The sequence below is a fragment of the Pseudochaenichthys georgianus genome, chromosome 8 (assembly GCF_902827115.2).
Source record: "Pseudochaenichthys georgianus chromosome 8, fPseGeo1.2, whole genome shotgun sequence".
Taxonomy (NCBI): Eukaryota; Metazoa; Chordata; class Actinopteri; order Perciformes; family Channichthyidae; genus Pseudochaenichthys; species Pseudochaenichthys georgianus.
This window is the reverse complement of record NC_047510.2, coordinates 24,207,337-24,235,257: the sequence shown is the minus strand read 5'-3', so window position 1 is coordinate 24,235,257 and position 27,921 is coordinate 24,207,337. Positions and strand designations below refer to the sequence as shown.

The window sequence follows — 27,921 nt, the reverse complement described above, 5'->3', positions numbered from 1 at the left end:
AATGTCATCTTCCATCTCATCGTGGGAATACCACCTGCTTTAAAAGCACGCACACCTGCCAGGTAAAACACGGCAACCTCTGGGACACATGTACTCTCCAGGCTTGTTCTTTCTGATGTTGTGCTGTAAACTTTATACCTAATAGCCCTGCTACACTTATTTCACCAAGCTGATTGTCTAAGCTGAAATATTGCATGCAACTTTTAGCATATATCTGCAGGCTGTAACTGGTGCTGGAGCAGCGAGGTTAAAACAGCCGCTTTAATCAGAGAAGTTTCCCCGGCTGGTGCAACCCACACTGGTTTCTGGGTCACTCCTCAGCCCTCAGAGAGGGCCCTATCCACACGAGCAACCGAAGAAGGCAGAGAGAGAGGCTGGGACAGAGAGATAGGGAAAGGTATTTATAGAAAAATGGGGCTTCACAGTACCTTTTCCTGCAAAGAACCATTACAGGACCAAGTGAGCGTGTCCCACTTTTCTGATCATCTCAGCTATTGGGTTTAGATAGAAGCTGAGGCTGGACTGCCTCACCCAGGTGGAGAGCCTTTCTTTCAGATGCTCTCCCCCTTCCTGCGGCCCCCCCGTCTCCACAGCTGCTTACCGCTGGTTTTCTGATTGAGAAAAGTGGGAGGCGTCGCCCCATGATAACCTACAGATGTGACCTTTTAGGCACACTTGATTTGCCTTGCTCTGTAGAGGCTTTTGGAGGCAGTGAGCTCAGGTGAGGAGCAGCACAAAGGTGTCCACAGACACCCTTTGGCTGCATCACCCTCCGGGCCGGGGGCAAAGGAAGGCTGGCTGGAACGTGCCCTGCCGCTAGCCGGGCGAGGATGAGGCGCTTCCTGAGCAGAAAGGGTCGCTTCTCCCTGCGCCAGAGCAAGTCTGGAACCCGGAGTGCCTCCAAAGATTTCTGTAAGTCTCTTTCTCTGAATTGTACTTTGTACTTCCTGAATCGATTCATCTGATGGAGGTAAGATATAGAGGAGAGCTTATGCTGACATTGTGTAACTAGGTCACAGGCTGAGAGAGTGCTGCATGTGTTCTGATGGGGAGGATTTTGATCCACAGCTCCATGTCAGTGACTTCCCAATCTATTTTAGATCAATAATCAGCTGTTTGATGTTTCTTCCCTGCAAGCTGACACCACATTCTGTGACTCTTTGGTTGCCTTCAGATTTGACATGTTTTATTCACTCAGCCACATCGCTCCCTGATTATTTAGCCCTTTGCTAAACTGAGAACTGCCTTGTCTTTTTTCGCAGTGAAGCAGATCACATATTTCTAAGTCTCATTTTCTCACTTCTCATGCACTTTTTAGTTTGTTTTCTTCCTTCCCATCTCCAATTGAGTCTATTTGTTTCTGTCTTTCTTCACTTTGTCTGAGGTTTTTGTTTGATTTTTGACAAACATTTGATGAAGTTAGAAATTATACAATTCTGCCTTATTTAAGCTGTAATTAGCCTCTTAATGCAAATGAGAAAAGTGCAATGCAAGAGAGCAAGTCAATACAAGATAATAGTTTAACTCAATTACACAGGAGTTTTTACAAGCACAAGTGTTGTGAATAATCATGTTTTGATCCTGAATATTAAGCGATTATGTTGTGTTTGGTGAGAAAACAGAACATGGACTCACAGTTCCCTAGAATGTTCTATAAATATCTTTGACATATCTAGATGAGTTGAGATGAAGTGAGCCTGTTGGGACTCTTCCTGCCGCAGTAGAAGGAGGCCAGTGACCAGGGGAAGGCCAGCGGTTCATGTGGGTTAGATAATAAAAGTCAGAAATAACCTTCTTCCCTCTGTTCTTTCATTCATCGAATAGAAAAACATCTTCAAATCTGGAATGTGCATTCTGTGGCTTTATTACTTTATATGCGTGGCTTCATTACATGAATTACCGATTTACCTGCTGCTACAGCTCGTCAGTTTGCATTACTGGGATGCCCTATTTAACTACTGTTTGACCTCCATTCAACAGCTCGCAACCTGCTCGTCTGTATGAGCAGCTTGCTCCAGATTAACAATGTTCTTTCATGCTAGTGTGACATACATATCCTTTAAGCAGTAAAACATGTCACCTTCCAATTTAAAAAAAACCCCATTGAAGTCTCAACAGACACAATTCTTGCTGGCCTTTGACTGTCACTTGTTAATGAACTTGCAGCATTTTGCAATTTTCCTTTTCTGTCCATCTTCCAGACCTTGGCCTCCCAGCAACCAATCAGAACTGGCCCGAGGCGTTTGGCTTCCGACTGGGTGGCACTGGGCCCAGCTACATCCTGTCCGTGGTGGAGGGCAGTAGTGCCTACCTGGCTGGCCTGCAGCCCGGGGACCAGGTGGTGGACATCGAGGGCCAGGATGTGACCAACCTCAGCACACCGGCGCTTGTCGCTCTGGCTCAGACCCTCAAGACGGTGCCACCTAGCATCGGAGTAGTGTCACGCATCGAACAGGTTTGCTCAAAATTCCCATTTTGTGTTTTAAATTAAGGGAGAGTCAGTAAAACACACTTAAAGGTCTCCTATTATAATATTTCTAGGCATATATTATAGGTCTCAGATATATAAAAAACATGTCTATGAAGTGTTTTGCTCAATATACCAAACAGATCACCCATTCTAGCCATGCCTCATACCCCTCTATTTCAGCCCTGTTAGAGTAGTGCTGATTCTGGGTCCGTAGCTTTAAAAAAAGAAATTAAAAAAAAGAGCTCATGCAGGAGAATTCTACCCAGATACTCAGCGAAACGCTGCCGTGATTAAACGCCATATTATGTTCCAAACCACATCAAGGATTATTTCTGAAATGGTATGGAGCGGGTTTACCACAAGGTGAGTACCTTTTTATATCCTGCTTTTTTACACATACTCTCTCCAGTAGAGAATGTTAGCGATGCTTACTAATGTAAACACAGACCATATTACTTCCAATACACGTCGCGCATTGTTTCTGATTCAGCGATGTTTCTGATAGGGCCGTGGGCGTAAAGCCAGCCCGCATTTCCGATATTACGTCATGACCGCAGCAAATCTTGATCAGCTCCGTTGTACCCCCGTTTTTAGAGATGTGGGTAAGGAGGAAACTAGAGAGGGTTGTATTTTCGGAGACACATATTTATGTATAAAATACATCAAAAAGTGCATTTTGCATAATAGGGTACCTTTAAGTACTTTCCCCTTCCTCAGATTGACGTGACTCCTGGTCCAGATGGCCGTTTTGGCTTCACCATCATCGGAGACTGCCCTCTGATGGTGGAGGACTGCATGCCCAACGGTCCTGCCGGTCGCAATGGCCTCAAGGCCGGGGACTATGTCATGGAGGTCAACGGCATCCCAGTGAAGCATCATGAAACGGCAGCGGCCATGATCAAAGCCGCTCAGGGGCGGCCTCTGCGTCTGGGCGTGCTCAGTATGGCCCGGCGGCCCAAGAGGCTGAGCAGCAGCATGAGGGTGTTGTCGCAGAGCGGGGACAGCATCAGGGAGAGCCGCGCCCACAAGGCCATGGAGTTCAATAAGAAAGTGGGTGTGAAATAAATGTTGTATGTGATTGGTGCATTTTCATTTTCTGTATGAATTAATGTACGGGCGTTGGTTTACCCCTCAGGTGGAGGAAGTGCTAGGGGAGGAGCTGGATGTGAAGGAGCAGCTGTTTGAGGTTCTGAAGCGGTACGCTGCAGAGAGGGACGTGGACAGTCTGGCTGAGGCGCTGCCCGACATCTTGATCACAGAGGAGCACCAGCAACTGATTGACAACGTCAGGTAGCTAATCAGAGCTTTTTTAGGTTGAAAATGCACGATGCTGCACTGACTGCACTGCTTTGTTTTAGTAAAAGAGGCCTGAATCAGATGGAGAATTTGTTAATTTATTTTGCCAGGCAACCACAGAATTAATGCTAATGTCAGCTCGCCACAAACGCTGATTTGTACGCTTTCCTTAGATTTAAAAAAGGCTTTACAGTTTAAATGAATGAAAACAGTTTAACCAAACTCCCAAGTAACACACTCATTTACCACCGGGCTGCTGTTTTTCTGTTCTGGTCACAGTTAATGAATCAATCCAATTGGATATTAGGAAAACACAAAAGCATGAGACAAAAAGCTTCCCCCACATTAAAAACAATTACATAAAAGTCATCCCCAGGCTTCTAAAACTCCCACTGCCTGTCAAACATGTCTGAATGGAAGCTGTGTGTCTGGTTTTAACTCTGTGTGACTAACCAGTCCTTTAGTCCTTCTTGTGCTGTGATCAAACATGTCTTGTGAGATATAAGAGAATTTCTTAAACTGTTTATACCCCCTCTTCCCCCACATTAATACAGACTTCATTGCAAATTGAAATCAGATTGCAACACATTTCTGCTTTACTGGTGGCTTGACATCTTGTTTGGATATCTGTCACTACAGTGATGCAACCAGGACACTGTATCAATATTTTAGCCTGCAGTGCCGTTTCCAAAGCTGCTTCTGTTCTCTCAAAGGGTTTACGCTCCAAAACCAAAACTCTTTTTAGATGTATTTTTGTATTTGGGTTGTACATTGGTGAACCGCTAATTCTAAAAACCTGCCTGCAGCACGTTAAAACATACAAAAATATGGGAGCAAAGTTAACTAACCACCCAGCAAGACATTCCAACAAATCCAAACTGTCAATAAAAACGAGTAACCTTTTAGAAATGCCGGAAAAACGTAATCGTCTATACATTATTGAATCCCTTTTAGTGTAGTAGGGAAATGAATACTCAACATGCAGATAATACCCTGGCTGTGTAGTACTTTTCAAATATTCCAAACCTATTATGTCTTATACACAGTTACAGCCATAGGATTCACTGCACAGCCTTTACACAACAATCAGGGCGGAGACGTGCTGCAAAAACTTCTTAATTTCCTCATGGAATCAATCATTTAGAAACTCCCCCTCTCAGCATTTTACTGTGAAACTTGGGAGAGGTGTACATCAAGGCTTATGAGTAGCTGACCTGAAGTAAAACCCTGACTGCTGTCCTTCAGTGCTCAGATATCTCTGTTTCTCCCCTCTCCGTTACAGTACACACGAGTATAGTTAGAAATTCACCACAGAATATTGCATTTCTTCGTCCTCAGCATTGATCGGAAATCAAAACCCAAAACTCAATATCTCTGCATCCTCCTGGGCTTTCTATTTTCTCCCAGCCACCTCTCGTTTACCTTTTTTCGCTCATCTTCTCTCACTTTGACTTCCTCTCTAAGTCTCTTTCTTTCCTATTTCTTCCTGTCGCCTGTGATGCACCCTTTGATTTTTTTTCCGTTTATCACATCACTGGATGTTCCTTATTCCCTCCTCTGCATACAGCTCTTAGCTGGTACAGCCTCCAGTTTGCGGCGGCTGGTTGAGATATGCACACATACGAACACAGAGAACTGTGCAGATGCTCACACAGCACTGATTCCGACACACATGCCTTCAGTCCTTGCTTTGAAGTTCTTTCCGGGGAGAAATTATGAACTGCTGCCTCAGGTGAGTACTGAAAAACAATTTGGCATTATACATTTGCAGATGTTGTCATCAAGTTTATTCATAATTTATGATGAATAAGCTGTACTGATTTTAAAGCATTCTGTGGTGACAATCGATTAGCATTCAGTTTTCTCATTGATTCATTTCGTAAATCTCATTTTTGTGACACAGCTGTCTGTCTCACAGCTTTAGCAGCACATTTCCTTCCTTAGAAATATGCCTGCGAAAAATGCTTTGTAATATTTGTTTTGCACCGGATTGCCATTAATTATGCATTAACTGTATCCATAGAGGACCGTTAGCTGTTTCCTCTTACCTTCAGCCAATAACAGAAGTAGAGTAACTCTCTTAATAGTAGCCTGAATCTCTCTTTAGTTAAATCTACTTCAGATAGCTGTAGTTACCCATCATTTCATCCCTATGTGCTTGTTCTGGTGCACTGTAACCTTGACAGGCTTTGATATGCAAAGTTTTTCCTCTCGCTTTCTCTGCCTGCTGTGTCATTGCGTTGTTGACATTATCAGCGCTGATGAGCTGTCATTTTGTGCTGCAAAATATTCACATTGCAGGTTTGGATAAGCTCTTGATGTTTACAGCATAATCTGGTGAACATGTTTCTGTGATTGGAGCCCGAGGGAGTTTGGCTTCCAGGTTGTTCGTTAGCCTCGGGCGGTGATGGTGTTTATGGCTGCTGCTGGCAATTAGATGTCTCATCCAAGGAGACAAATGTAATGTGGAGTTTATTTTCTGTTCTTGGGGAAATGTGTTGCTGATTATATTTTGATTAGGCATGTTTCAAGGCAGCTTTTTTAAACCTTGTTAGTGGTAACCTTTAATATCTCAATATCTGTCAGATGGTTTGGAAGATAATTAGAACATTCTGGGTTTTAAATGACTCCTGGATGTAATGATTCCTTTACTCATACCCAGTGCTTCCTTTAGGGGGACATTTGTGACTTTTAAAGAAATGTCTCCAAAACTTTAAATTGCCATCCCATTCTGTACACATATTCACATCCCCATCAACGTAGGTGAGCTCTTCCCTTTTTCAGGTTGAAATATTTATTTTAATTTGTCCAATGCTTTGGCTTATGACTAAATATCAGCAAAACTAATTATAGTCTAAGTTGTTTTTTTAGTGCTAAATGGCAAATATTAGTATGCTGACACCCATAGCAAGTGCGAGCTGATCTGAAAGTGTTGATGTCTGCTTTCGCCATTTTTTTTCTTCCAATAAGGGTGGAACAATTTTGAAGATATATATACCCGTGATGTTGACTGACGTTGCAACTGTGATATTATATCCTAATGCCTTGTAACACTTGACCAGCTGGGCCACTGTGCTCAGTCTGCCTCTGTCCCCTCGCCGATTTGCCTCACTCTCCCACAGGATGTGTTCTATTTTTAAACAGCCTATTTCTTTTAATAAATTCTCTTTTAGGTTTCTGACACATTTGCCAGTTTTGATTTTTTAACGGCTCTGAAACCAAAGGTTGGCGAGGGCTTGAACACAATGATGCAGACGCTTCTGTATCTGGAGTGTCATTAGAGATAATGTTTGAACATTTAGTTGCTCTTTTGTTCACGCGATTCTGCAGTGTTATGGTAATTGAATGTAATTCAAGTTAACTGAAGGCCTTTGTCTGAAACTGTATATCGACTTCAAAGATATGAATTAATTAGACGCGTGCACTCAACCCAGGATGCAGTGCTGTTTTTTTTCTTTTGTTTTCATTATTATTTGAAAACCAGACTGTTTTTCTTGGATAGATGTTGTCATAGTTGTTGCACAGACATGGCTGTCAAGGTTTTTGTGCCATCCCTTATGCACGTTATCGGTTCTTACCCCCCACACACACACACACACACACACACACACACACACACACACACACACACACACACACACACACACACACACACACACACACACACACACACACACACACACACACACACACACACACACACACACACACACACACACACACACACACACACACACACACACACACACACACACACACACACACACACAATCATTGTTATGACCTGTCAATGCAATTCCACTGGGGCTCTCCTTCTTGTCTCAACTTCTCTCCTCTCTCCCTTCTCACTTACTTCTCTGTTCCTCCCATTCTTTCCTCCACTGAGGGAAGAGAAGATTTATCACACCCTCACTCTTACTGAAAAACGATGGACGACTCAGTGATGAGACTTATCTTTGAACTATGATTGAGGAGAGTACACTACCCTGCGGTTACCTGGACTCCTTGATTCTTTAGAGGGGGAAAAATGGGGAGTGCCGCCCCAAACGTGAGCATGGAGAACAGCTGATGGTGCTACCTGAGGATGTGTTGGAGGTGTGGAGGGACCACTCTTCCAATGTGCTCCCTCCCTCTCTTTCATTCTCTCTCCTTCTTTCTCTGGCTGCTTTCCGAGCCTGCAGCGAGCACTTTTGAGATCCAGGACGCCTTTCTTTTTCTCATCTCTTCTGTCCCCTCTTGTCTCGGAGAGTTTGTTTATTCAAACAAGACGGGGACTCACCCACATGGAGAAGAAGCATTTGCATTGCTTCACTGAGAGCAGGCACTTCCTCAAAGTCCCCAAGAACCATGGGAGGGGATAGGAGCCTTTCCAGACACTTTCGGTATGGGACTTTTTCTTTGATCTCAGCAGTGTTCGCTGTGCTTCGAGTTGTTCGTGCTGACTTGTATCTGAAGTGTTGTTGTGTAACTGTGTGTGTGTTATCTTGCACTTTCTGTCAGCATATAACATTATAAAACTCTTTTCTGTCCCAAATCTCACTCCAGCATATGAAACTGCGAGATTCTAGCACAACTATTTTTTAAGTTTGACATCTCCAAGTAATTGCTGATACTTTTCTTTGTTTTTGCTGTCTGTGGTTTCGCAATTAAACTTTGTGTCTGACGCTATGCTTTGTGTTTGCAAATGTATAACTGGCCTAGCTGTCAAATGAGCTGACCCGAAGTGGGTCTCATTATAACGGTTATTGCAATGAGTTTTCCAGCTGAATGCAATTGCCATTCATCCCTCTGTGTGCCGTGTCCTTGATCCACCTCCTTTAAGCCTAATTATAGACGCTTCTCGCCCTCCTTCAATTGAGGGCATCCTAAAGCCTAAATCAAACTTCATTGAACAAAGCTATGAAGTTTCTGCTCACTTGTTTTGGCATGTTTACAAGATTCAATAGGTTAAATATTCTGGCTGAGATCGTGATATGACGGAGAGATTATAATAATAATAATAATAATGGGTTCCATTTATAAAGCACTTCATATTTTAATTCAAATCCCGAAGTGCTACAAGTAGTGAGCATGAACAGTATAAATAAACATTACACAACACGGTAGAATTAATAAAAAAGCAATAAAAAAATAAATAAAAGGGTATGTTTTTAGGCAATTAAAGGAATGGTATGCTCATGACACTCATTTTTAAAAAATTATCATCCGATAAAACAGACCAGTCTCTGCCAGTCTCTCTCTCTCTCTTTTTTTTTTTAATCCGATGACATTATCAGTGATTTTAAACTGATTATATACCGAAATAACATCAACACTGTGGGCGCCGCCATTTCCCGGACGTGACGTAATCCATGCGTTTGGTTTTCGAAGACACGTTGATCTCCATGTTATTTACTGTAGTTTCTCTCTTCAAATATGCCTCACTGTATCGCGAAATATTGCCATAATTCGGATAGGAACAATCCACGGAATGCTCGGTTCCATCTGTTGCCAAAAGGTAAGCGTAAGAAGTACATTCGGAGGCAGTGGCTAGCGAAATGTGGCCGGCCCGAACCGAGAGATTTACAGGCTCATGTATGCAGCGAACATTTCACATTTCCGGACGACTACTCTGAGAGTATGATCAAACATAACATGGGATTTAAAGAACAACCATTACTCAATTGAGATGCAGTACCATCGGTCTTTCTGGTGTCATCACCGACCAGGACACCAGTTCGGCCAGTAGAGAAATCGCCCTCTGCAAGTGTGAAGCGACGGAGGAGCAGAAGTAGTGCTCGGAGTAAGAATAAGGTATGTTATAGCGCATTTCCATTGCAGCGGCTAGCCCCGTTTTAACGTCCAGGCCAGGACAGTTTTTGGTGGCCTTTCCATATAGCGTAGTACCGACTAGTGTGTATTTCCCCCCAGTTTTTCCGGCCCCATAAAATCGTGATTCTATGGCCAGGGACAACGAAGCTGAGTATGCTAAACTAGAGAGGGAATCGCTAGCAAGGGTGGTACTACATGCATACATATAGTATCTTATATCATCTTCCCATTATACACACATGCATTTTCAAACATTTGGACTACCTATGTTGCAAATGTATTATCTTTTCAATTTATACACGGCATCTATTGCACGTCTGTCCGTCCTGGGAGAGGGATCCCTCCTCTGTTGCTCTCCCTGAGGTTTCTCCCATGTTCCCTTTAAACTGTGGGTTTTCTTCGGAAGTTTTTCCTTGTACGATGTGAGGGTCTTAGGACAGAGGGTGTCGTATTGTCATACTGATATGTATGGCTGAATTCCCCCATCCAATCTCTTCACATTGGTCAAAACTTGTTCCTCTGCTGACGAGTCCGAACTGAAATACTCCACCATGTTTCCGTGTGTTGACAAAGTGAACGCATGGATGACGTCACGACCATCACGTGACTACTGAAAATGGCAAACATGGCGGCGGCCAGACGGAATATACAGGTCTTGATAAAAAAGAGCTATAAAATCATTATTTACCGGGGAATATCGCTGATTTCTTCAGGGTATGGTTTAAACATAACGTTTCACTAAATACTGAAGTTTTGATTAATTATCTAATGAGTGGACCATTCCTTTAAAGTCACAGAGATGATTGCTGCCAGGCCCTGTGACTATAACAAATACACAATAAAGGGCCCCATTCAGTTCAGTTTCCCCTATCTGCCGTCTGTTGAGACACACAGGTGATGTATGGGTGCAGTTTGTGAAAGTTGTGTGGCCTACATCGCCTGAGAGCACATGCTAGCCTGCTTCATTCCCAAAAGTTACACGACCCTGACCTAGAAAGAGCTCTCGTTCTCCACTTCCTCTCTTTCCCTGCCTTTGACTCATATGTTACTACTTGTGTTTTCATGTATATCTCTGCAGCTTCTTCTTTCATGCTTTATATCCATGAACCACTCACTCTTTCAATAACTGTTTCTTTCTTCTAAGTGCAGAATTAATTAATTTAGTTTTGTCTCAATCTTGACTTCTTCTTCTTCTTGTTGTAGTTCTACTCTTGATCACACATCTGACCTAAGAGATAGCGCTTCAGAGCAGTCTGGTGTTGCAGATGAGCACATTTCAGCCCTCTGGGAAGTGTTTCTTTTGCACGAACCTAGCATTTACACAGGGCTATTTTTTACATGGATGTCTTCGATGTAAGCGAAGGAAATGTTTAGTACGTAAGTGATTATCCCTTCAATATGATACTTTACGTTTCTTTTTTTGATGTGGCATTTAAAACACTTATGTATGTCAACAAGGAGCCTGCAGGGATTGGACCAGGATTGTTCACAACAGGTATGATTGTAGATAGTTTGTAGATGTAGATTGTAGTTGATGAAACAATGTATCATACCACAAGAGACTCCCAGGCACTTTCTGAATGATTGACAGTTTTACATTTTGTATGGTGATCAAGAATCCGAAGGATGCACAGATCTGTTCAGGCTGTTGTTGCTCTGGTCAGAGATCTCAAGTTAGTTGTTGATTTAAGGGTAAAGCTAAGGTAAGCAGGAGCATCCATATTGTGTTTTTTTTAAAGCAGCTAAAAATGTGTAATATGGCCGCCTGTTGTGGCATTTGTGGCTGTAACTGCAGTTACCTCAGGATTCACCTTTTGTTACGAGTGTGAGTTATGACTGATTTATTGTAGGGAGAAGCTGTGCTGTTGCTGCGGTGCTGTTCACTTGATACTGGTTGAGACAATTTCACTTGCAACATACACCCATAAATAAGGCGCTATTATTGGACACTAGACTGACTAATGGGTTACAAAGCAGGACAACTTAAAACCAGTGCAATAAACCAAACGGTTTTCATTAATAGTTTCTCTGAATAGTCTTACATCTAACATGCATTACTGAAATGGTAATGTATTGCATTTCTTATCTTTCAAGCACAAACTGTTAGTTGTGAGGAGTGGTTTAATTGTGATTTACAGATTTACAGCTGTTGACCTTATAAGTAAAAGATACAAAGTTACAGAGTGTTTTATTACATCTGTACACTGACTGGCTTTGGATATAGTCCCAGGTGTCATTGGATCAATGTAAAGGTGTCTGCTGTTAGCTGTAATCAAGTCATTATCTGTGGGTGTGAGAGGAAGCTCTGTGAACTTTAGTCTGTCCGATTTTGTTTAGGTAAGAAACTTCCAGAGGGGAAATCTGTGCAAGCTTGCATAAACTTTGGATAATGGGAAAGTGCGGGTTATGAGGCACTCATAATTCAAACCTAAAACTTTTCTCTACGTTTTTATGAAACTACCAAAATCCTCCTTGACTCCTAACAATGCTCCAAACGTACCTGCCAAAGCACTGACGACGTACCGATGGGACTCATTCTCAAAAGTAGCTGTTGAGTTGTGCCGTGTAACTGGATGCCGTTTAGAACTGGGGCACTCGTTTCTCCTCTGCACAGTAGAAGACCCCAGGAGATTCATGATGAAGACAGAGAGATAGAGAGAGGATGGAGTTGAGATGGAGGCAGCATCATTTTGTATCTGGATTTGGGGGGGGGGGGGGAGTATGCAAAATAGAAAAGGTACAAATGAGGTGTGTGTACATAAAAGGAGATGGAAGATTTTGTGTATGTGTGCAGAACAATTAGATAAAAGAAGAAAGAAAAAGTGAGAGTGTCCTATATAAAGAACAATGGCAGCCTATAACGCTTTTTTCACAACACAGTTATTGGCAATGATTCTTCCATTTCTGGGTCATTTCTGTTGTTTGCTACCGTTTGTTCCTGCAGATAATTGGCTTGACATAAACGTCATGCAGCAGAAAACACAACTAAGAGAGTTTGATGGAGTAAGACAGTTTAAGCATAACAAAACATCAGTGGGTAAATGTCATGTTTTAGAAAACAGACGGAAATACTGCCTTTTTTACAGTTTTCCTGATGTTGAACAATCCTCCTAGAACAATACAACTGTCACAAAAGACAGCTTCAATTCAAGCCTTTAGTGCCAACACTCTTTATTTTATTGCCTAGGCACTTTCTTTTCATCTTTGTGTTTGTGGCACTTTAAGCAGACTGGAAGACAAGGGGGCATCACGCTCACAACACCATTAAGCACACTAACTCTCACTAGCTGATCTTAGAATATCCAAGGGTGGGTTATTTCTATAAGAGCAAAGGGGGGTAATAACACTGGGAGGAGGAGAGCAGCTCTTTCTCCCAGATGTAGCTCTGGCTCTGAGCTTCCTCCTTTTTTCGCATATTAGCAGGAAGCTGTCTGACACTATAACCTGCAGCTGATGTGACGGGACAACACAGACAAAGCTCGTCTTTTATCCCTTTGAGTCTCTCACACACATGTACAGTCACAAACAAATGTTGGACCAATCCTTTCTGCCTACCTCGGCCCTCCCATGAGACGATATGGACTGAACTATTTGTGGCCCAATTAAATGGAAGCTGCAGCTGGAACAATATGTAGTCAGAACAAGAATTGTTTTCCTGATACATTGGGCGATGGATGTTTTGAGAGATCAGGATTTTGGATTTGAAATGCTGTTCACGTGTGATTTTGTGGGTGTGAATCTGAGTTTGTGTCTGATTCCACAATGTTTGCCAGGATCTTCATTCCCAAGAAGCACCGGGAGCGGTTTGACGAGGTGGTCAACCAGAGCCTGATGAGCCGGATCAAAGGGCGGAGCTTCAGCGACCCCAGCCGCCAGCACCTTCGCCGCAGCCGGAGCGAGGATAACGCCGAACGCCTTCTGGTCTCCACCCGAGCCAGTTCAGTGCCACGCACTCACGCAGAGGAAGGCTTGGTCCCCCCCGCCCGCGGCATGCGCAAGACAACCTCCCTCATAGCTGGGCACTCCAGTGGCAACACCAACAACTGCAGGTCTGTATTTAAAGTTATGATGCAGATTTAGTTTCTTCACTCATATTGACTTCTTTAGCTCCTGGGTGCTTTGGCCTTGTATCAGCACGAGTCACATCATCATCACCATCATCACCACCACCATCACCATCATCACCACCATCATCATCATCACCCACCATCAGATTTGGTTGCTTCATGCTGATGTGGTTTAGAGCCCCTGGGATATAGTGTCCATATTTAGGTTTGTTAATTCATGGGAAGTTAAAGCTGCTGAATATGAGAATCTGCAGAGGGTCCACAGTTGGACTCTCGATTAAACTCATTATTTTTCTAATTGCAGTTAACTTTTTGAACAAATCACAGCTAATGTATCTTTGAGTTATAGTTAATAATGAACAACTTAAGTTTCTTTGGTAACCCATTCAATTATAAATGTTACTTTTATCATATATTACCACGCACATTTAGCAATCACTTGATCGACTAGAGCGGAGTATCAGTGCTTACCTGCTTTTCTTTCATTCTTCAGTCCTGCCACTAATCAAAGCTCACATTTGTCAATTTAGGACGGTGAGAGTGTGTAAGGGTAACGCGAGCTTTGGCTTCACTCTAAGAGGCCATGCTCCTGTGTGGATCGACTCTGTCATCCCCGGTAAGTAAAACAAAAAGTGTTTATTTGATTATGAATCATTTTCATTTCATTTCAAACCTTTATTTAGACAGATAGGTCCCTTGAGATCATGGATCTCTTTTACAAGGGAGACCTGAAATGTTACCTGTCATATTTCTATTGTACTATTCTTGAAATGAGGAAACGATCAAGTCAGATGTCTCTTGTACTCGGTCTCTGTTCTGCAGGAAGCCCAGCAGACAAGGCAGGACTAAAGCCAGGAGACCGCATCCTGTTCCTCAATGGACTGGACATGAGGTTGAATTCTAAATCTAATTAACACAAAACTGATTATATTTAGATGAATGTGGTTATCTGGTTCCTCTGTTGAAAGAGTTGTGTTGTTTGTAAAGCTCACACAGTTATTGACAGGAATATAAATCTAATGTGATGGATTTAATAGAAAAACAAGTTCCTAAAAATAGCTCCCCAGAAATGGTAATACTGTGTTTTAACCTTGGTATATTCTCTGCAGAATACAGAAAGCATTGTTTATGTCAGTAAAATGTCCATTTTATTTAAATAGTAGGATTTCTTTCTCGTAAAATGAAATAATTGGCTCATGCAGTTAAAGGATATAACAGGTGTCTCCATGTGTACCATGTGTCTGCCTGTAGGACCTCGTCCCATGAGAAGGTGGTGTCCATGCTCCAGGGCAGCGGTGCCATGCCCACGCTGGTAGTGGAGGATGGTCCGCCCTCTTTCAGCCTGTCAGAGCAGGACCTGGCGGGGGCCAGCGTTCCCACAGAGGGGGCCCGCTCCCCTGTCCTCAGCTCCCTGCAGTGGGTGGCAGAGATTCTTCCGCCCAGTATCCGGGTTCAGGGACGCACCTTCGGACAACAGCTCGAGCACCTGCTGACCATCCAGGAGAAGTACACCATCTGCAAGGCTCTGGAGAACTTCTTCCAGCACAGGTGAGCAAGGGTGGGGAATAAGATCATAAGAAAAGCATGAGGAATGGGGTGGGATCAGACGTGGACAGCTCTATAACTACTGTTCGGGCTGTTATGTGCTTTTATATTCAACCATAATTGGAATTTCATTTACAGTGAAAAGTGCATTGTTGAGGTATACATTTGTTCAAGCCCAAGGTGCAGGTTGGCTCTATAGTATTTAAGTTTGAGGATGTGCAAGACACAGATTAAGGAAATATTTTTTTAAAAGGACTAAATATGATGAATATACATACAGTATGTGTGTTTATAGCCATTTGCCTTGTAAAGTCTGTACTACAGGCTGTGATAATAGTTTTTTAGTTCATTAGCCAAATCAGTGGAGTCGCCTGTTAATTTAGTTTCTAGTTTCTTGCACAAGTGGAGGACTTCACCCACAACTTCAACCTCTGATTGAACAGTGAGGCAATCTCTGACCTATCTTTACTTTGTTTCCATGACAACAGGAATGTGGACACTCTGATCGTGGACGTGTTCCCGGTGCTGGACACTCCTGCCAAACAGGTGATCTGGCAGTTTGTCTACCAGCTGCTGACGTATGAGGAGCAGGAGCACTGCCAGAGCAAGATCTCACGCTTTCTTGGATACAAAGCGCCAGGTGTGTGGCACATCTGTTTTTTCAAATGTATGAATGAATATAAAGAGTTTTTGTGTGTGCGAGGTTGGCGCTTCATGGGGATCATTGGCTCAGTACAGTGCAATTAACTCAGGTGCCGCAGCCCTTCATACACCTTTGCCTCTTCCTCTGCATTGCCAATATATGTGTGTGTGTTCTAGTTCCACCACCACCACCTCCTCCCCCTCCTCCGGACCCCGAGGTTGCCCCCGAGCCCCATCGGCGTAGCAGCTCCATGAGGGTGACAGGGACCACGTACAGGAGCAGTGTGAGGGGACGTAGCTCTGATGACCTGGTCATTGGCACACACTTGGGCATGGGTACAGATCTTTATTGTCTTCATTATCATACATACTAAAGCAACAATAACACTCCATGACACCCTTCTTCCAGTGTTAGAAGAAGTAAAAAAGCATTTACAACCACGTATCATAATCTGCGAAGTAATTAAACAAATGTTTATAAGTCAAATGTACAATAATTACTTCTGAACTGTTCTGTAGTAGAAGTATAAAGATTCAACACATGGAATTACTCAAATACTCAAGTACCTCAATATTGTACACAACTTAACCTTCACCATTGCTTATATATTCAGCATTCACATTGTTCTTATTGTGATAATTTACAAAGTCCTGTTAAATCCTAGTTGCATTTATTTTGTAGAATCCTTTGGCCTTTGTTTCAAACTTCCAATTTCCCTTTAAGAGGAAATGGTGGCTCATGCTAGTTCAAGCGTTTATATACTGATTTGATATAAATCGGAATAATTGTTTGACATGCTCCCATGTAGCCACAATTCTTTGGGAGGTTGCCTCTTTGTTATTGGCCCAAAGCCCAATTTAACTGGAGCTGCCCATCAGCCCAAATTGTTCATGTCCACATCCTGAGAACCTGCCCAAATCTGGAAACCATCAGTCAAACTGATTGGTGTATTGTAATAGGCTTCCGTGCAGAGGCAGTGCTGGATGCAGGGATGAGGTTGGCTCCAGGAGAGAGACAGTCAGGAGATGGTACCTCCCTTCCTGAGACTCCCAACAACCTCACCAATGTATGTAGCAAAGTCCTCATGGGAAATAATAACTATAAACGTTGGACTCACTAGTGCAAGAGGACTTACTCTGGTTTCTTTGTACATTTCCACCATGCAAGCTGTCGGCAGTGTACGCTGAACTGGAGAACATGTATTCTGGCAAGAGGTCCAAGTCTCTGAAGAATCGTCCTCTTCCTGCCTCCGACAGTTTGCTGGAACTGGAGCCTCCCTCACGCACAGCCTCCCCTACAACACATGCTAACACAGGTAGCTAATACGGACATACACACTAAACTCATAGCAGCTGGAATTATATTTAACTGATTTCCTTTGAAGAATGACTAGCTTGCAATTGTATTGTGTGTCTGTCTGTGTGCCTGCATGTGTGTTTCTATTGTAGAAGAGGTAGGATAACAAGTGTTATCAAAAGTATCAAAGTCAATTTCCTTTATTCTTAGATTGGCAAGCTTTTCTTTGCCAATATGATTGGATTAAGTGTATTTTGTCTGATTAGGAAGTACCCAGCTTAGACTTCATTTGATCTTCCTTCAATGGATACGGATGCATAGTGAATCTACACTGAACAAAAATATAAATGCAACACTTTTGTTTTTGCTCCCATTTTTCATGAGGTGAACTCAAAGATCTAAAACATTTTCTATATACACAAAATAACCATTTCTCTCAAATATTGTTCACAAATCTTAAAAAATCTGTGATAGTGAGCACTTCTCCTTTGCCGAGATAATCCATCCCACCTCACAGGTGTGGCATATCAAGATGCTGATTAGACAGCATGATTATTGCACAGGTGTGCCTTAGGCTGGCCACAATAAAAGGCCACTCTAAAACGTGCAGTTTTATCACACAGCACAATGCCACAGATGTCGCAAGTTTTGAGGGAGCGTGCAATTGGCATGCTGACAGCAGGAATGTCCACCAGAGCTGTTGCCCGTGAATTGAATGTTCATTTCTCTACCATAAGCCGTCTCCAAAGGCGTTTCAGAGAATTTGGCAGTACATCCAACCGGCCTCACAACCGCAGACCACGTGTAACCACACCAGCCCAGGACCTCCACATCCAGCATGTTCTCCTCCAAGATCGTCTGAGACCAGCCACTCGGACAGCTGCTGCTGCAACAATCGGTTTGCATAACCAAAGAATTTCTGCACAAACTGTCAGAAACCTTCTCAGGGAAGCTCATCTGCATGCTCGTCGTCCTCATCGGGGTCTCGACCTGACTCCGGTTCGTCGTTGTAACCAACTTGAGTGGGCAAATGCTCACATTCGATGGCGTCTGGCACGTTGGAGAGGTGTTCTCTTCACGGATGAATCCCGGTTTTCACTGTTCAGGGCAGATGGCAGACAGCGTGTGTGGCGTCGTGTGGGTGAGCGGTTTTCTGATGTCAATGTTGTGAATGGAGTGGCCCATGGTGGTGGTGGGGTTATGGTATGGGCAGGCGTATGTTATGGACGACGAACACAGGTGCATTTTACTGATGGCATTGTGAATGCACAGATACCGTGACGAGATCCTGAGGCCCATTGTTGTGCCATTCATCCACGACCATCACCTCATGTTGCAGCATGATAATGCACGGCCCCATGTTGCAAGGATCTGTACACAATTCCTGGAGGCTGAAAACATCCCAGTTCTTGCATGGCCAGCATACTCACCGGACATGTCACCCATTGAGCATGTTTGGGATGCTCTGGATCGGTGTATACGACAGCGTGTTCCAGTTCCTGCCAATATCCAGCAACTTCGCACAGCCATTGAAGAGGAGAGGACCAACATTCCACAGGCCACAATCAACAACCTGATCAACTCTATGCGAAGGAGATGTGTTGCACTGCGTGAGGCAAATGGTGGTCACACCAGATACTGACTGGTTTTCGGACCCCCCCAGACCCCCACAATAAAGCAAAACTGCACGTTTCAGCGTGGCCTTTTATTGTGGCCAGCCTAAGGTACACCTGTGCAATAATCATGCTGTCTAATCAGCATCTTGATATGCCACACCTGTGAGGTGGGATGGATTATCTCGGCAAAGGAGAAGTGCTCACTATCACAGATTTTTTCATATTTGTGAACAATATGTGAGAGAAATGGTTATTTTGTGTATATAGAAAATGTTTTAGATCTTTGAGTTCATCTCATGAAAAATGGGAGCAAAAACAAAAATGTTGCATTTATATTTTGGTTCAGTGTATGAGGGGAAGATAGGAATATCCTAAATCTGCACCAGGCAGAGCAGCCTCTCAGGTTGCAGGCATGTTAGGTTGAAGGACTAACATACACCATCTCAATAATACTGCCAAGAAATACTGAACCTCATACAGTTAGGAGGATATGGTGATGGTGGAAGTGGAACAAGAAAACACACACCTTAATCAAAAATGTGTTTTCAGCAATGGTTAGCTCCACTGGGAGACATGTTTAAATGGCCTTTTGTTCATAACCTTTTTTCAAATGCAGGACTTCCAAAAGTTTGATACATTGACTTTCATTAATACTGTTTTAGATTGAATGCCTTATGTTTTCTATCTGAAAGACTGTGCACCTGACATTGTGTTTTAGAAATGTACCCTTCATTTATAACTGTAGACTGTGTGTTTCCCCCTTATCCCAGGTAGCCGTAAAGCCCCGCCTACATCCTGGCCGGAGCCTCTCCCCAGTCCCCCTCAATCCCAGTTCTATTCATCAGGGCTTACGAGCCAGACCAGTGGGGAGTCTAACCCCTACATCAGCCTGGACAGTCCCCCTGCATCCCCTCCAGAGCCCCCTGACTTCCCGTCCAGCCCCCCTGCCCACCGCAACAACAAGCGGCGTTACACCTTCTCCAAACCACCGCACTCAGAAGACACAGATCGCTTTCTGGACGCTCTGAGCGAGCAGCTGGGACAGAGGGTGGCCATCATCGATGACTTCCTGACTCCGGAGAACGACTATGAGGAGGTAGAATTACATGAAGTCTAAAGCTTGATTATAAAATCTCTTTTAAGTGTATTATATAACTATCAGATGACTATTGATGTTTATTCAGTAAATATGTGTTTATAGTCAGATAACATCAGTCAACATTAATGATAATCTGAATAATTAACTGTTTGTGTGATTATTTTTCTTTCAATTCTACTAAAATAAACGTAAGACAGTAGATACGCTTCAGTGAGTTAAAATTTAAAATGAATCTATAAGTATATTGTTTGTTGTAGAACAATATATATATATATTTTTTTACAAAAATCCTGAAGGCCACCATGGTCATGTATAAGCTGACATATTGTAGAGGGTTAATTCGGCTGGGTACACTTATTCCCTACAGGCAGTTGGCCTTGTATCAAAATGTGAAATAGGACAGACCCCTTGACACACATGGACTTACAGAATGGGTACAGAACATCGTCCCCTAAAATAACAGGGACAAAGTGAAACACATAAGAGAAACTATTGCAACAAATGGCCTCACATACAATGTAACTCTGTCCTGCAGAGTTACATGATGTCAGTATTGTTTTCCATCACTTGGACCTCAAAGAATCATTCAAAATGCCTAACTGTGATCTCGTATTGACAAAGGAGCAGCCCAACCATCAACATTCAAGCCACGTCATTAAAACATGCCGTCATGCCCGAATACATTGAAAGGTTAAACACACAACAACTACATGGAAGTAAGTTTAAAGAAATGTTTTTCAACATAGCATCGTGCTTACTACTTTTGATGTGAGGAGCCTTTGTAGGGTGAAATTCTCAATCTGTCATTAAAGTAAGCTTTAGTGACAATCCTGCTAGTGCATGTCAAAATTGTTTAGCACATATATTGCCAGTAGATCCTATACAACCTGCCCAGTTTGAATAGACAGCCATATTTGTTATAAGTGTAAAAACTCCTGTTGTAATCAATTTTACATAATATTGCTTGACAAGTTTGCCAAAATATTTTACAACGTTCCACTTTGACATTAAGGGTCTAATGAAGTGTAATTGGTGTTAATGCCAGGATAATGTGCAGATGGGCTTCCCAGATGATGATGATGATGATGATGATGATGAGGATATTGAAGAGGACTTGGGGGTGGACGAAGATGAAAATGAAAATGGAGGATTCGTGGCCCCAGAGCTCAGCAGTCCGAGTGATGTTCAAAGCAGCAGTGGAGAAGAGAACGCTTCCTCCCTCACCTACTCTTCCTGCTCTGACCACATCCCTCCACCTCCAATGTCCCCTCCACCACCTCCGCCTGTTCAGTTCAATGACCCGCCTCCCCCACCCCCCCCTCCAACACCTGCACAGACTCAGTCTCAACAGCAACAACAGCAACAGCTCAGCTACACCCCTGAACAATCCCCAAGAGCATATGTGCCCGTCCGCCGGAAGTCTGGCCCTCCTCCACCACCTCCACCTCGCAATCACCTTCCACCTAAACGACACTCCTTACATAAAGTCATGCCCAAAAGAGATGACCTTCAAGTCCAGGCTACTATACAAGAGCTAAAAGCCTTCCAAGAGCAAAAGGTTTTTCAGCAAAGACAAGTGTACGAGGAGCAACAAGCCTACAAGGAGAGGCAGGCGTATGAGGAGAAGAAAGCTTTTGAAGAACAGCAACTTTTACAAGAGCAGCAAGCTTTCCACGAACAACAGGCCTATCAGGAGAAAGTGTTCAAGGAGAGACAGGCGTATGAGGAGCAGAAACTCTTTGAAGAGCAACAACTGTTCCAGGAGCAACACGCCTACCAAGAAAGACAAGCGTATGAACAGCGCCAAATCTACCAGGAACAAAAAGCGTACGAACAGCGTCAAGCCTACAAGGAGCAAAAAGCATTGGAGGAGCTTCAAGCCTTCCAGGAGCAAAAAGCCTACGAGGAGCGAAAAGCCTACGAGGAGCAACAAGCATATCAAGAGCAACAAATCTACCAGAGCCATCACTCCATGCCTAACCAGCCAACACAGCAGAAAGCCCACTCACCGCTTCCTCTCCAACAGCTCCACCAGTCCTTACCCCCACTCCCCTCTCCAGACTCCACCCATCCCCACGCTAACCATCCTCTGTATATGATGCGCCAAGCACAGCAGCAACAGGCCCACCAAAGTCATCTCCACCGACGTCTGTCCCGATCAGCCCCACCTCCACACCAGCCGTCGCCCCAACCGACCGGCCATCCTAACCCACATGGTCAATACTCTGAGGGTATCTACCAAAGCCATCAGGGCATGGGACCCCAGGCCCACCATTCGTCCACAGAGATGCTCAACCAGATGCAACAAGCCCCAGCTCATCATTCCTCTGCAGAGATGCTCCATCAGTTGCAACACGCCCAAGCCCACCACTCATCCACTGAGATGCTCCAGCAGTTACAACAGGTCTTCTCGTCTTCAGAAATGCTCCACCAAGTGCACAAGACCAAGGCCCATCACTCCTCCACAGAGCTTCTGCACCAAGGTCACCAGATGCAGCAAATGCAGCCCCACCACTCCTCGACTGAACTTCTCCACCAGGCGCAACAGATGCATCGGGGTCAACCCCACCACTCATCTACTGAGATGCTCCAGCAGTTACAACAAGCCTTCTCGTCTTCAGAAATGCTCCACCAAATGCACCAAGCCCAGGCCCATCACTCCTCCACGGAGCTGCTCCATCAAGCCCAGCAAATGCACCAAACAAAGCCCCACCATTCCTCCACGGAGCTTCTGCATGAAGACTGTCACGAACCTGCCTCCCTCCCTTTTCAGCTGAACCGGGACAGCCACTCCCACCAGAGTCGGAAGAGTCTTAAAGGTCATCATCAGACCCCGGTGTCGCCACAAGGGAGACCCCAAGATCAGCAGCTCCACCAAACCCATCACCCCCAGCCCACCAAACATTCTCCCCAAAGACCCCACTCTATACAGCAGACCCACCACCACTCCAGCTCCCCTCAGATCCACCACATCCACCACATGACCCCACAGCCGCCCCCGAAGGACTACCAACACCAGATTCACGTCATCCACCCTCCCCAGCAGCCCCACAGGCCTCAGCCCCTTCTCTCCACCTTTCAGCCACTCCAGCCAGACCAGACCACCCTCTCCACCTTCCAGCCTCTGCCCCAACACCACCAGTCCCAGCACCAGGTCCAGCCCTCGCCCCAAGCCCCCCGCCCGCAGTCCCAGCCTTCACATCACATGCTGCAGTCGCAACACCAGCCCCAAACCCAGTCCCATCAAAAGCAATCCCACAGCCAGAGCCAGCCCCATTCCCTCCCACACTCACTATCTGACCCGTCAGAGCACCGCGATCCCCCTCCCCCTCCTCCCCTGCCTCCACCCTGCACCCCTCCACCCTTGCCAAGGCCTTCACTCTCCAGAATGGACTCCAACCACATGAGTGTGAAGAGGCTGCGCTGGGAGCAGGTGGAAAACTCAGAGGGGACGATCTGGGGACAGGTGAGCTTCAATGTTTAGATTTCCACATTTCTGTCACAACGTTGTAATTCAAATAGTGACATTTTTGCATGATTTTATTAGTTGGGAGCAAATTCTGACTATGAAAAACTGCATGACATGGTGAAGTATCTGGACCTGGAGCTGCACTTTGGGACACAGAAGAGCTCCTGTGAGTATGTCACAGATCTGCAATGCTCTAAATAGAAAGCATGGCTGAAAAACATCAAATGAAATGCAAAAACCTGAATGACAAATTATTATTTCTCAGCACATCATTATTCAGGTTCTTGGAGAGTGATTATTTAGGTATTAGTTCTACAGTATTTCACACACAAATAATGTCTGCATGTTCTGAAAATATAACAACACACTAAGCCCCTGCTTTTTTTCATTACTTTTCCTCGCATTTCTCATATTTTCGACCGTAATTGTGGCATTGAGTTTCTTCTGCACTTATTCTACTTCCTTTCATTTGCTTTAAACCTGCTGCAAACAATGTAAAAATAATCTTTATTTCCATTCATCTCTCTTCTATCTACTATGTAAATCCATAACATCTAGGCATTTCACTTACACTGATCTCATTTTAGTGCCTGTTCCAGAGCCATGCCTCCTACCGCAAACCTTCAAGAAGAAAGATGTGATTGAAATTCTGTCACATAAGAAGGCCTACAATGCCTGTAAGTAGACGCTGATATATATTGTACGTTTTGTTTACCCTTTGGCCACCGATGAATGCTAAAACAGAAATGTATAATCCCTGTTCATCTTCTTTATAACATTTAGCGATCCTGATAGCCCACCTGAAGCTGTCTCCTGGTGAGCTGCGTAAGGTGCTGATGAACATGGTCACTGACCGGCTGGAGCCAGCACACATCAAGCAGCTGCTGCTGTATTCCCCCGATGCAGAGGAGGTCAAAAAGTATGAAGAGTACACAGAGGATCCTAGCAAACTCAGTGAGCCGGACCAGTTTGTGTTGCAGGTACAGTCCTCCCAGAGTGTGGACGAGTGGGTTGGTTGTGTGGTTTACATGCGTCTGTGTGTTTGTTATCACTCGCTTCTTTGCTTGTGTGTGTGTTCTCCATCAGATGTTATCAGTACCAGAGTACAAGACCCGCATGGAGTGCCTCCTCTTCAAATGTTCACTGCAGGAAAAGACAGAGGAGATGAGGGGAGCGTACGACTGTCTTTACAAAGCGTCCATGGAGCTGAAGACCAGCAAGAAGCTGGCTAAGATACTAGAGGTAGCCTACTGTTCAGTGCATTCAACAAAATATGTTATACAGTACTAATATCTCTGAGTGATTTTGAGAAAACCCACAGCAACACAAACGTGTGTATTCAGTTTGGTTGTTAAACATTCTGTGTTTTGTTAGTTTGTGCTGGCGATGGGGAACTACTTGAATAACAGCCAGCCTAAAACCAACAAAACGACAGGCTTCAAGATCAACTTCCTTACAGAGGTACATCTCAATCAATCAATGTTTATTTATATAGCCCAATATCACAAATGTTACATTTGTTTCAGTGGACTTCACAGTTTGTACAAAATATCAGTATGACAATACGACACCCTCTGTCCTTAGACCCTCACATCGTACAAGGAAAAACTTCCGGAGAAAACATCTTACACCAATACATGTTTAAATCATGTGACCAATTTCTTTTCAAAGCAGTCTGTCCCAACGTATTATGTTTATATAGATTATAATTTAATGATTTCCTCTGCAGTTGAGCACAACCAAAACAGTGGATGGGAAGTCGACATTTCTACATATTCTGGTCAAGTCGTTATGTCACCACTTCCCTGATGTGTTGGATTTTTCCAAAGATTTAACTATGGTTCCTCTTGCAGCAAAAGGTAGACACATGTTCCTAAAACCTCTACATCTCAGCTTAAAAATTGGGAACTGGGAAATGGTTTTTTTTATATTGAGTTTTTTTATTGGCTTGAAGGACACCTTCTTCTCCTTTTTCTATCTCTAGTAAACCAGAGGATTATCACGTCAGATCTGAATGACCTTCATACAACCATACAGGAAATTCGCTCAGCGTGTCAGAAGATGCCTGTGACGGCTGAGGACCGATTTTCTGTCGTAATGAGTGTATCCTTCACACAATTAACAAAGAAGTGCTGAGATGTGTATTCTGCTAATACAAGACAATAAAAGTAGAGCCATTGAAGATAAAATAAAACTTTAGTGATCCTTGACTCCAGTATTTATAGAACTTCCTGGAAAACAGTCATCCAGCTCTGCAGTCTCTGGAGTCCCTGCAGCAGAGAGCTATGGAGGAATTCAGCAAAACGGCCTCTTACTTTGGAGAAGACGGCCAATCCACAAACACTGAGGCCTTCTTTGGTATCTTTGCGGATTTCCTTATCAAATTTCAGGTAAGCAAGAAGCATTTGATTATTAAAAATAACCCTGCTGGCCAAACTTTACAGCGTTAAAGTTACAACTATATATATCCAGAGTTGGGTGTAACGCGTTACTGTAATAATATTACTTTGTCGGTAACGGAGTAGTGTAACGCGCTACTTTTATAATCCAGTAATCACACTACAGTTACTAACATTGCCCCGACACGCGTTACTTCGTTACTTTCTAAAATCAGTCATAATCAAACCTCAACAAACACCTGCAAAGAACACATGCTAGGTGAAGCTAACGCACATAGCTGTTGTTTATTTATATCTCACACACACACACACACACACACACACACGCACGCACGCACGCACACACACACACACACACACACACACACACACACACACACACACACACACACACACACACACACACACACACACACACACACACACACACGTAGTTCTTCTTCTCTGTTTTCCGGTTGTTGCTTGTTTTGAATGACGAATACACACTACCGCTGCCTGCTGGTAAGGAGAGTTATTGCCACTCACGCATGCGCAGTTCGTACGTGCTCGGCTGAAGTCTGGCTCCAGTGCAACACATGGCCAACACGCAGGAGAACACGCTGACGCAACAGCGTGAGCAGAGATAGACTGCGCAAAATATACAGATAGCAGGAGACAGAGGACAGCCACGGTCAGATAGCAGGAGACAGAGGACAGCCATGGTCAGATAGGAAAACATTCAGGAGCTATCTGGATCAGTCTTATGCGACAATGGAAACTGAACTAAAGAGAACATTTGAAACTTTAGCAGTCTGCGTGATCTGCCTGTAGGGAGGGGCGGGCCGGCCCTGCGAGTAAAGTAACGAGTAAAGTAACGAGTAAAGTAACGAGTAAAGTAACGAATTACTTTATGTAGATAGTAACGAAGTAGTGTAATATATTACTTTTTTTAAAGTAATATGTAATATGTAATATATTACTTTTTTTTAGTAACGACCCCATCTCTGTATATATCACACCGCACAGTAAGCATGCAATCCCTGTAGCTCCTTTCAGTCTCCCACCAAACAATTTAACATAATGGTTTGCTAAAAAGAAAAATCTTCACCCAGCTCCTTCTGCACAGTTGCAGAAAAACACACCTCATTACTTAGGTTTTTTGTTTTGAGCACTGCTTGCATTTCATCAAATATGTATAGAGAAAGTCTGCCAGGCTATGGTACTAACTAACTAACAAATGTTCTAAAAAACACATTTAAAAGTTATATATTAAAAGATTAATCATAAGCTACAATGTAAGCTAAACATTTTTGACTTGTTCTGTATGTAGTCTCAATGGACAAATTAACCAAAATATTCACCTTTAAATGTTATTATTGTTATCCATTTTATACAGTAAGTGATTTTATTGTGAATCAAGAGCAACTTTATATGTTCATAAAAGAATGGAAACAACAGGGCTCAAATCCAATGCTGATTTAAAAAATATAAAATATAAAAAACCCAAAGCTGAAAAGAAAAACATTAAAAAGATACATGCAACACAAAAACTTAGGAAAAGTATCTTAAAAACCCTGTTGTTTCTTTACCACAGAGAGCTCTCAATGATCAACAAGCTGTAGAAAACCAGAAGAGCCCCAGAAGTCAACGACTGGCCTCTCCCCTGGCCTGGTAACACACACACAAAGACACACACAGTATGGCGAGGACAACATAGTTCATCGTTCATACGGTGCATATAAGTACAGACACAGATCCTAATATACTGTACATACACACACGTAAAACTAATGAGGGAGAAACTTTAAAATGAGGCAAAAATAAATGTATTTTGCATCAAAGATGGACGATCAAGCCTTATACCAGTGGTATAGTATATAATGAATATCTTTTCAAAACGAAACTGAGTTTTTGTTACGTCTAACACTTTAATGACTAAGACTGCTACATAGGAAACCATGTTGTTTGGTTGTCAGTTACTCCGTAACATCCTGTAGTTGAAGTTTTCTTTCTTTTGGCCTCAACCTAAGTGTGTTACTACAATTCTACAGTGACATATTGATGCTATATGCTCTTATAAGACTGAAATGCTTTTAATTGATGTAATTAAATGTTTAATTGAAATGCATTCACGTTCTCTTTGTGGTTAGGAAGAAACCCACAGAAGCAGTTTTCCTGTTAGTTTACGTGTTGTATATGTTTGTAAGCCGCCCACCGCACTGAATGTAACA

The 27,921-nt window shown here is 43.4% G+C and overlaps 1 protein-coding gene across 5 annotated transcripts; it reads left to right on the top strand.

Moving 5' to 3' along the window:
• Nucleotides 1-513: 513 nt before the first annotated feature.
• Nucleotides 514-27,921, top strand: grid2ipa (glutamate receptor, ionotropic, delta 2 (Grid2) interacting protein, a). 5 transcript variants are annotated; one of them, XM_071204046.1, is made up of 23 exons: nucleotides 514-912; nucleotides 2,202-2,455; nucleotides 3,188-3,520; nucleotides 3,606-3,760; nucleotides 13,351-13,626; nucleotides 14,175-14,260; nucleotides 14,467-14,536; nucleotides 14,896-15,192; nucleotides 15,678-15,829; nucleotides 16,009-16,167; nucleotides 16,792-16,898; nucleotides 17,000-17,147; nucleotides 19,515-19,840; nucleotides 20,901-23,309; nucleotides 23,391-23,478; nucleotides 23,900-23,989; nucleotides 24,096-24,292; nucleotides 24,399-24,554; nucleotides 24,687-24,773; nucleotides 25,042-25,171; nucleotides 25,297-25,415; nucleotides 25,538-25,702; nucleotides 27,285-27,921. In XM_071204046.1, the coding sequence occupies exons 1-23, from the start codon at nucleotides 831-833 to the stop codon at nucleotides 27,363-27,365; spliced, it is 5,967 nt and encodes a 1,988-aa protein (XP_071060147.1). In that variant the 5' UTR covers nucleotides 514-830; the 3' UTR covers nucleotides 27,366-27,921. The 5 variants fall into 5 exon arrangements, with proteins under 5 accessions (XP_071060147.1, XP_071060146.1, XP_071060148.1 ...); XM_071204045.1 differs by having other exon boundaries at nucleotides 20,889-23,309; XM_071204047.1 differs by lacking the exons at nucleotides 16,009-16,167; nucleotides 16,792-16,898; nucleotides 17,000-17,147 and having other exon boundaries at nucleotides 20,889-23,309.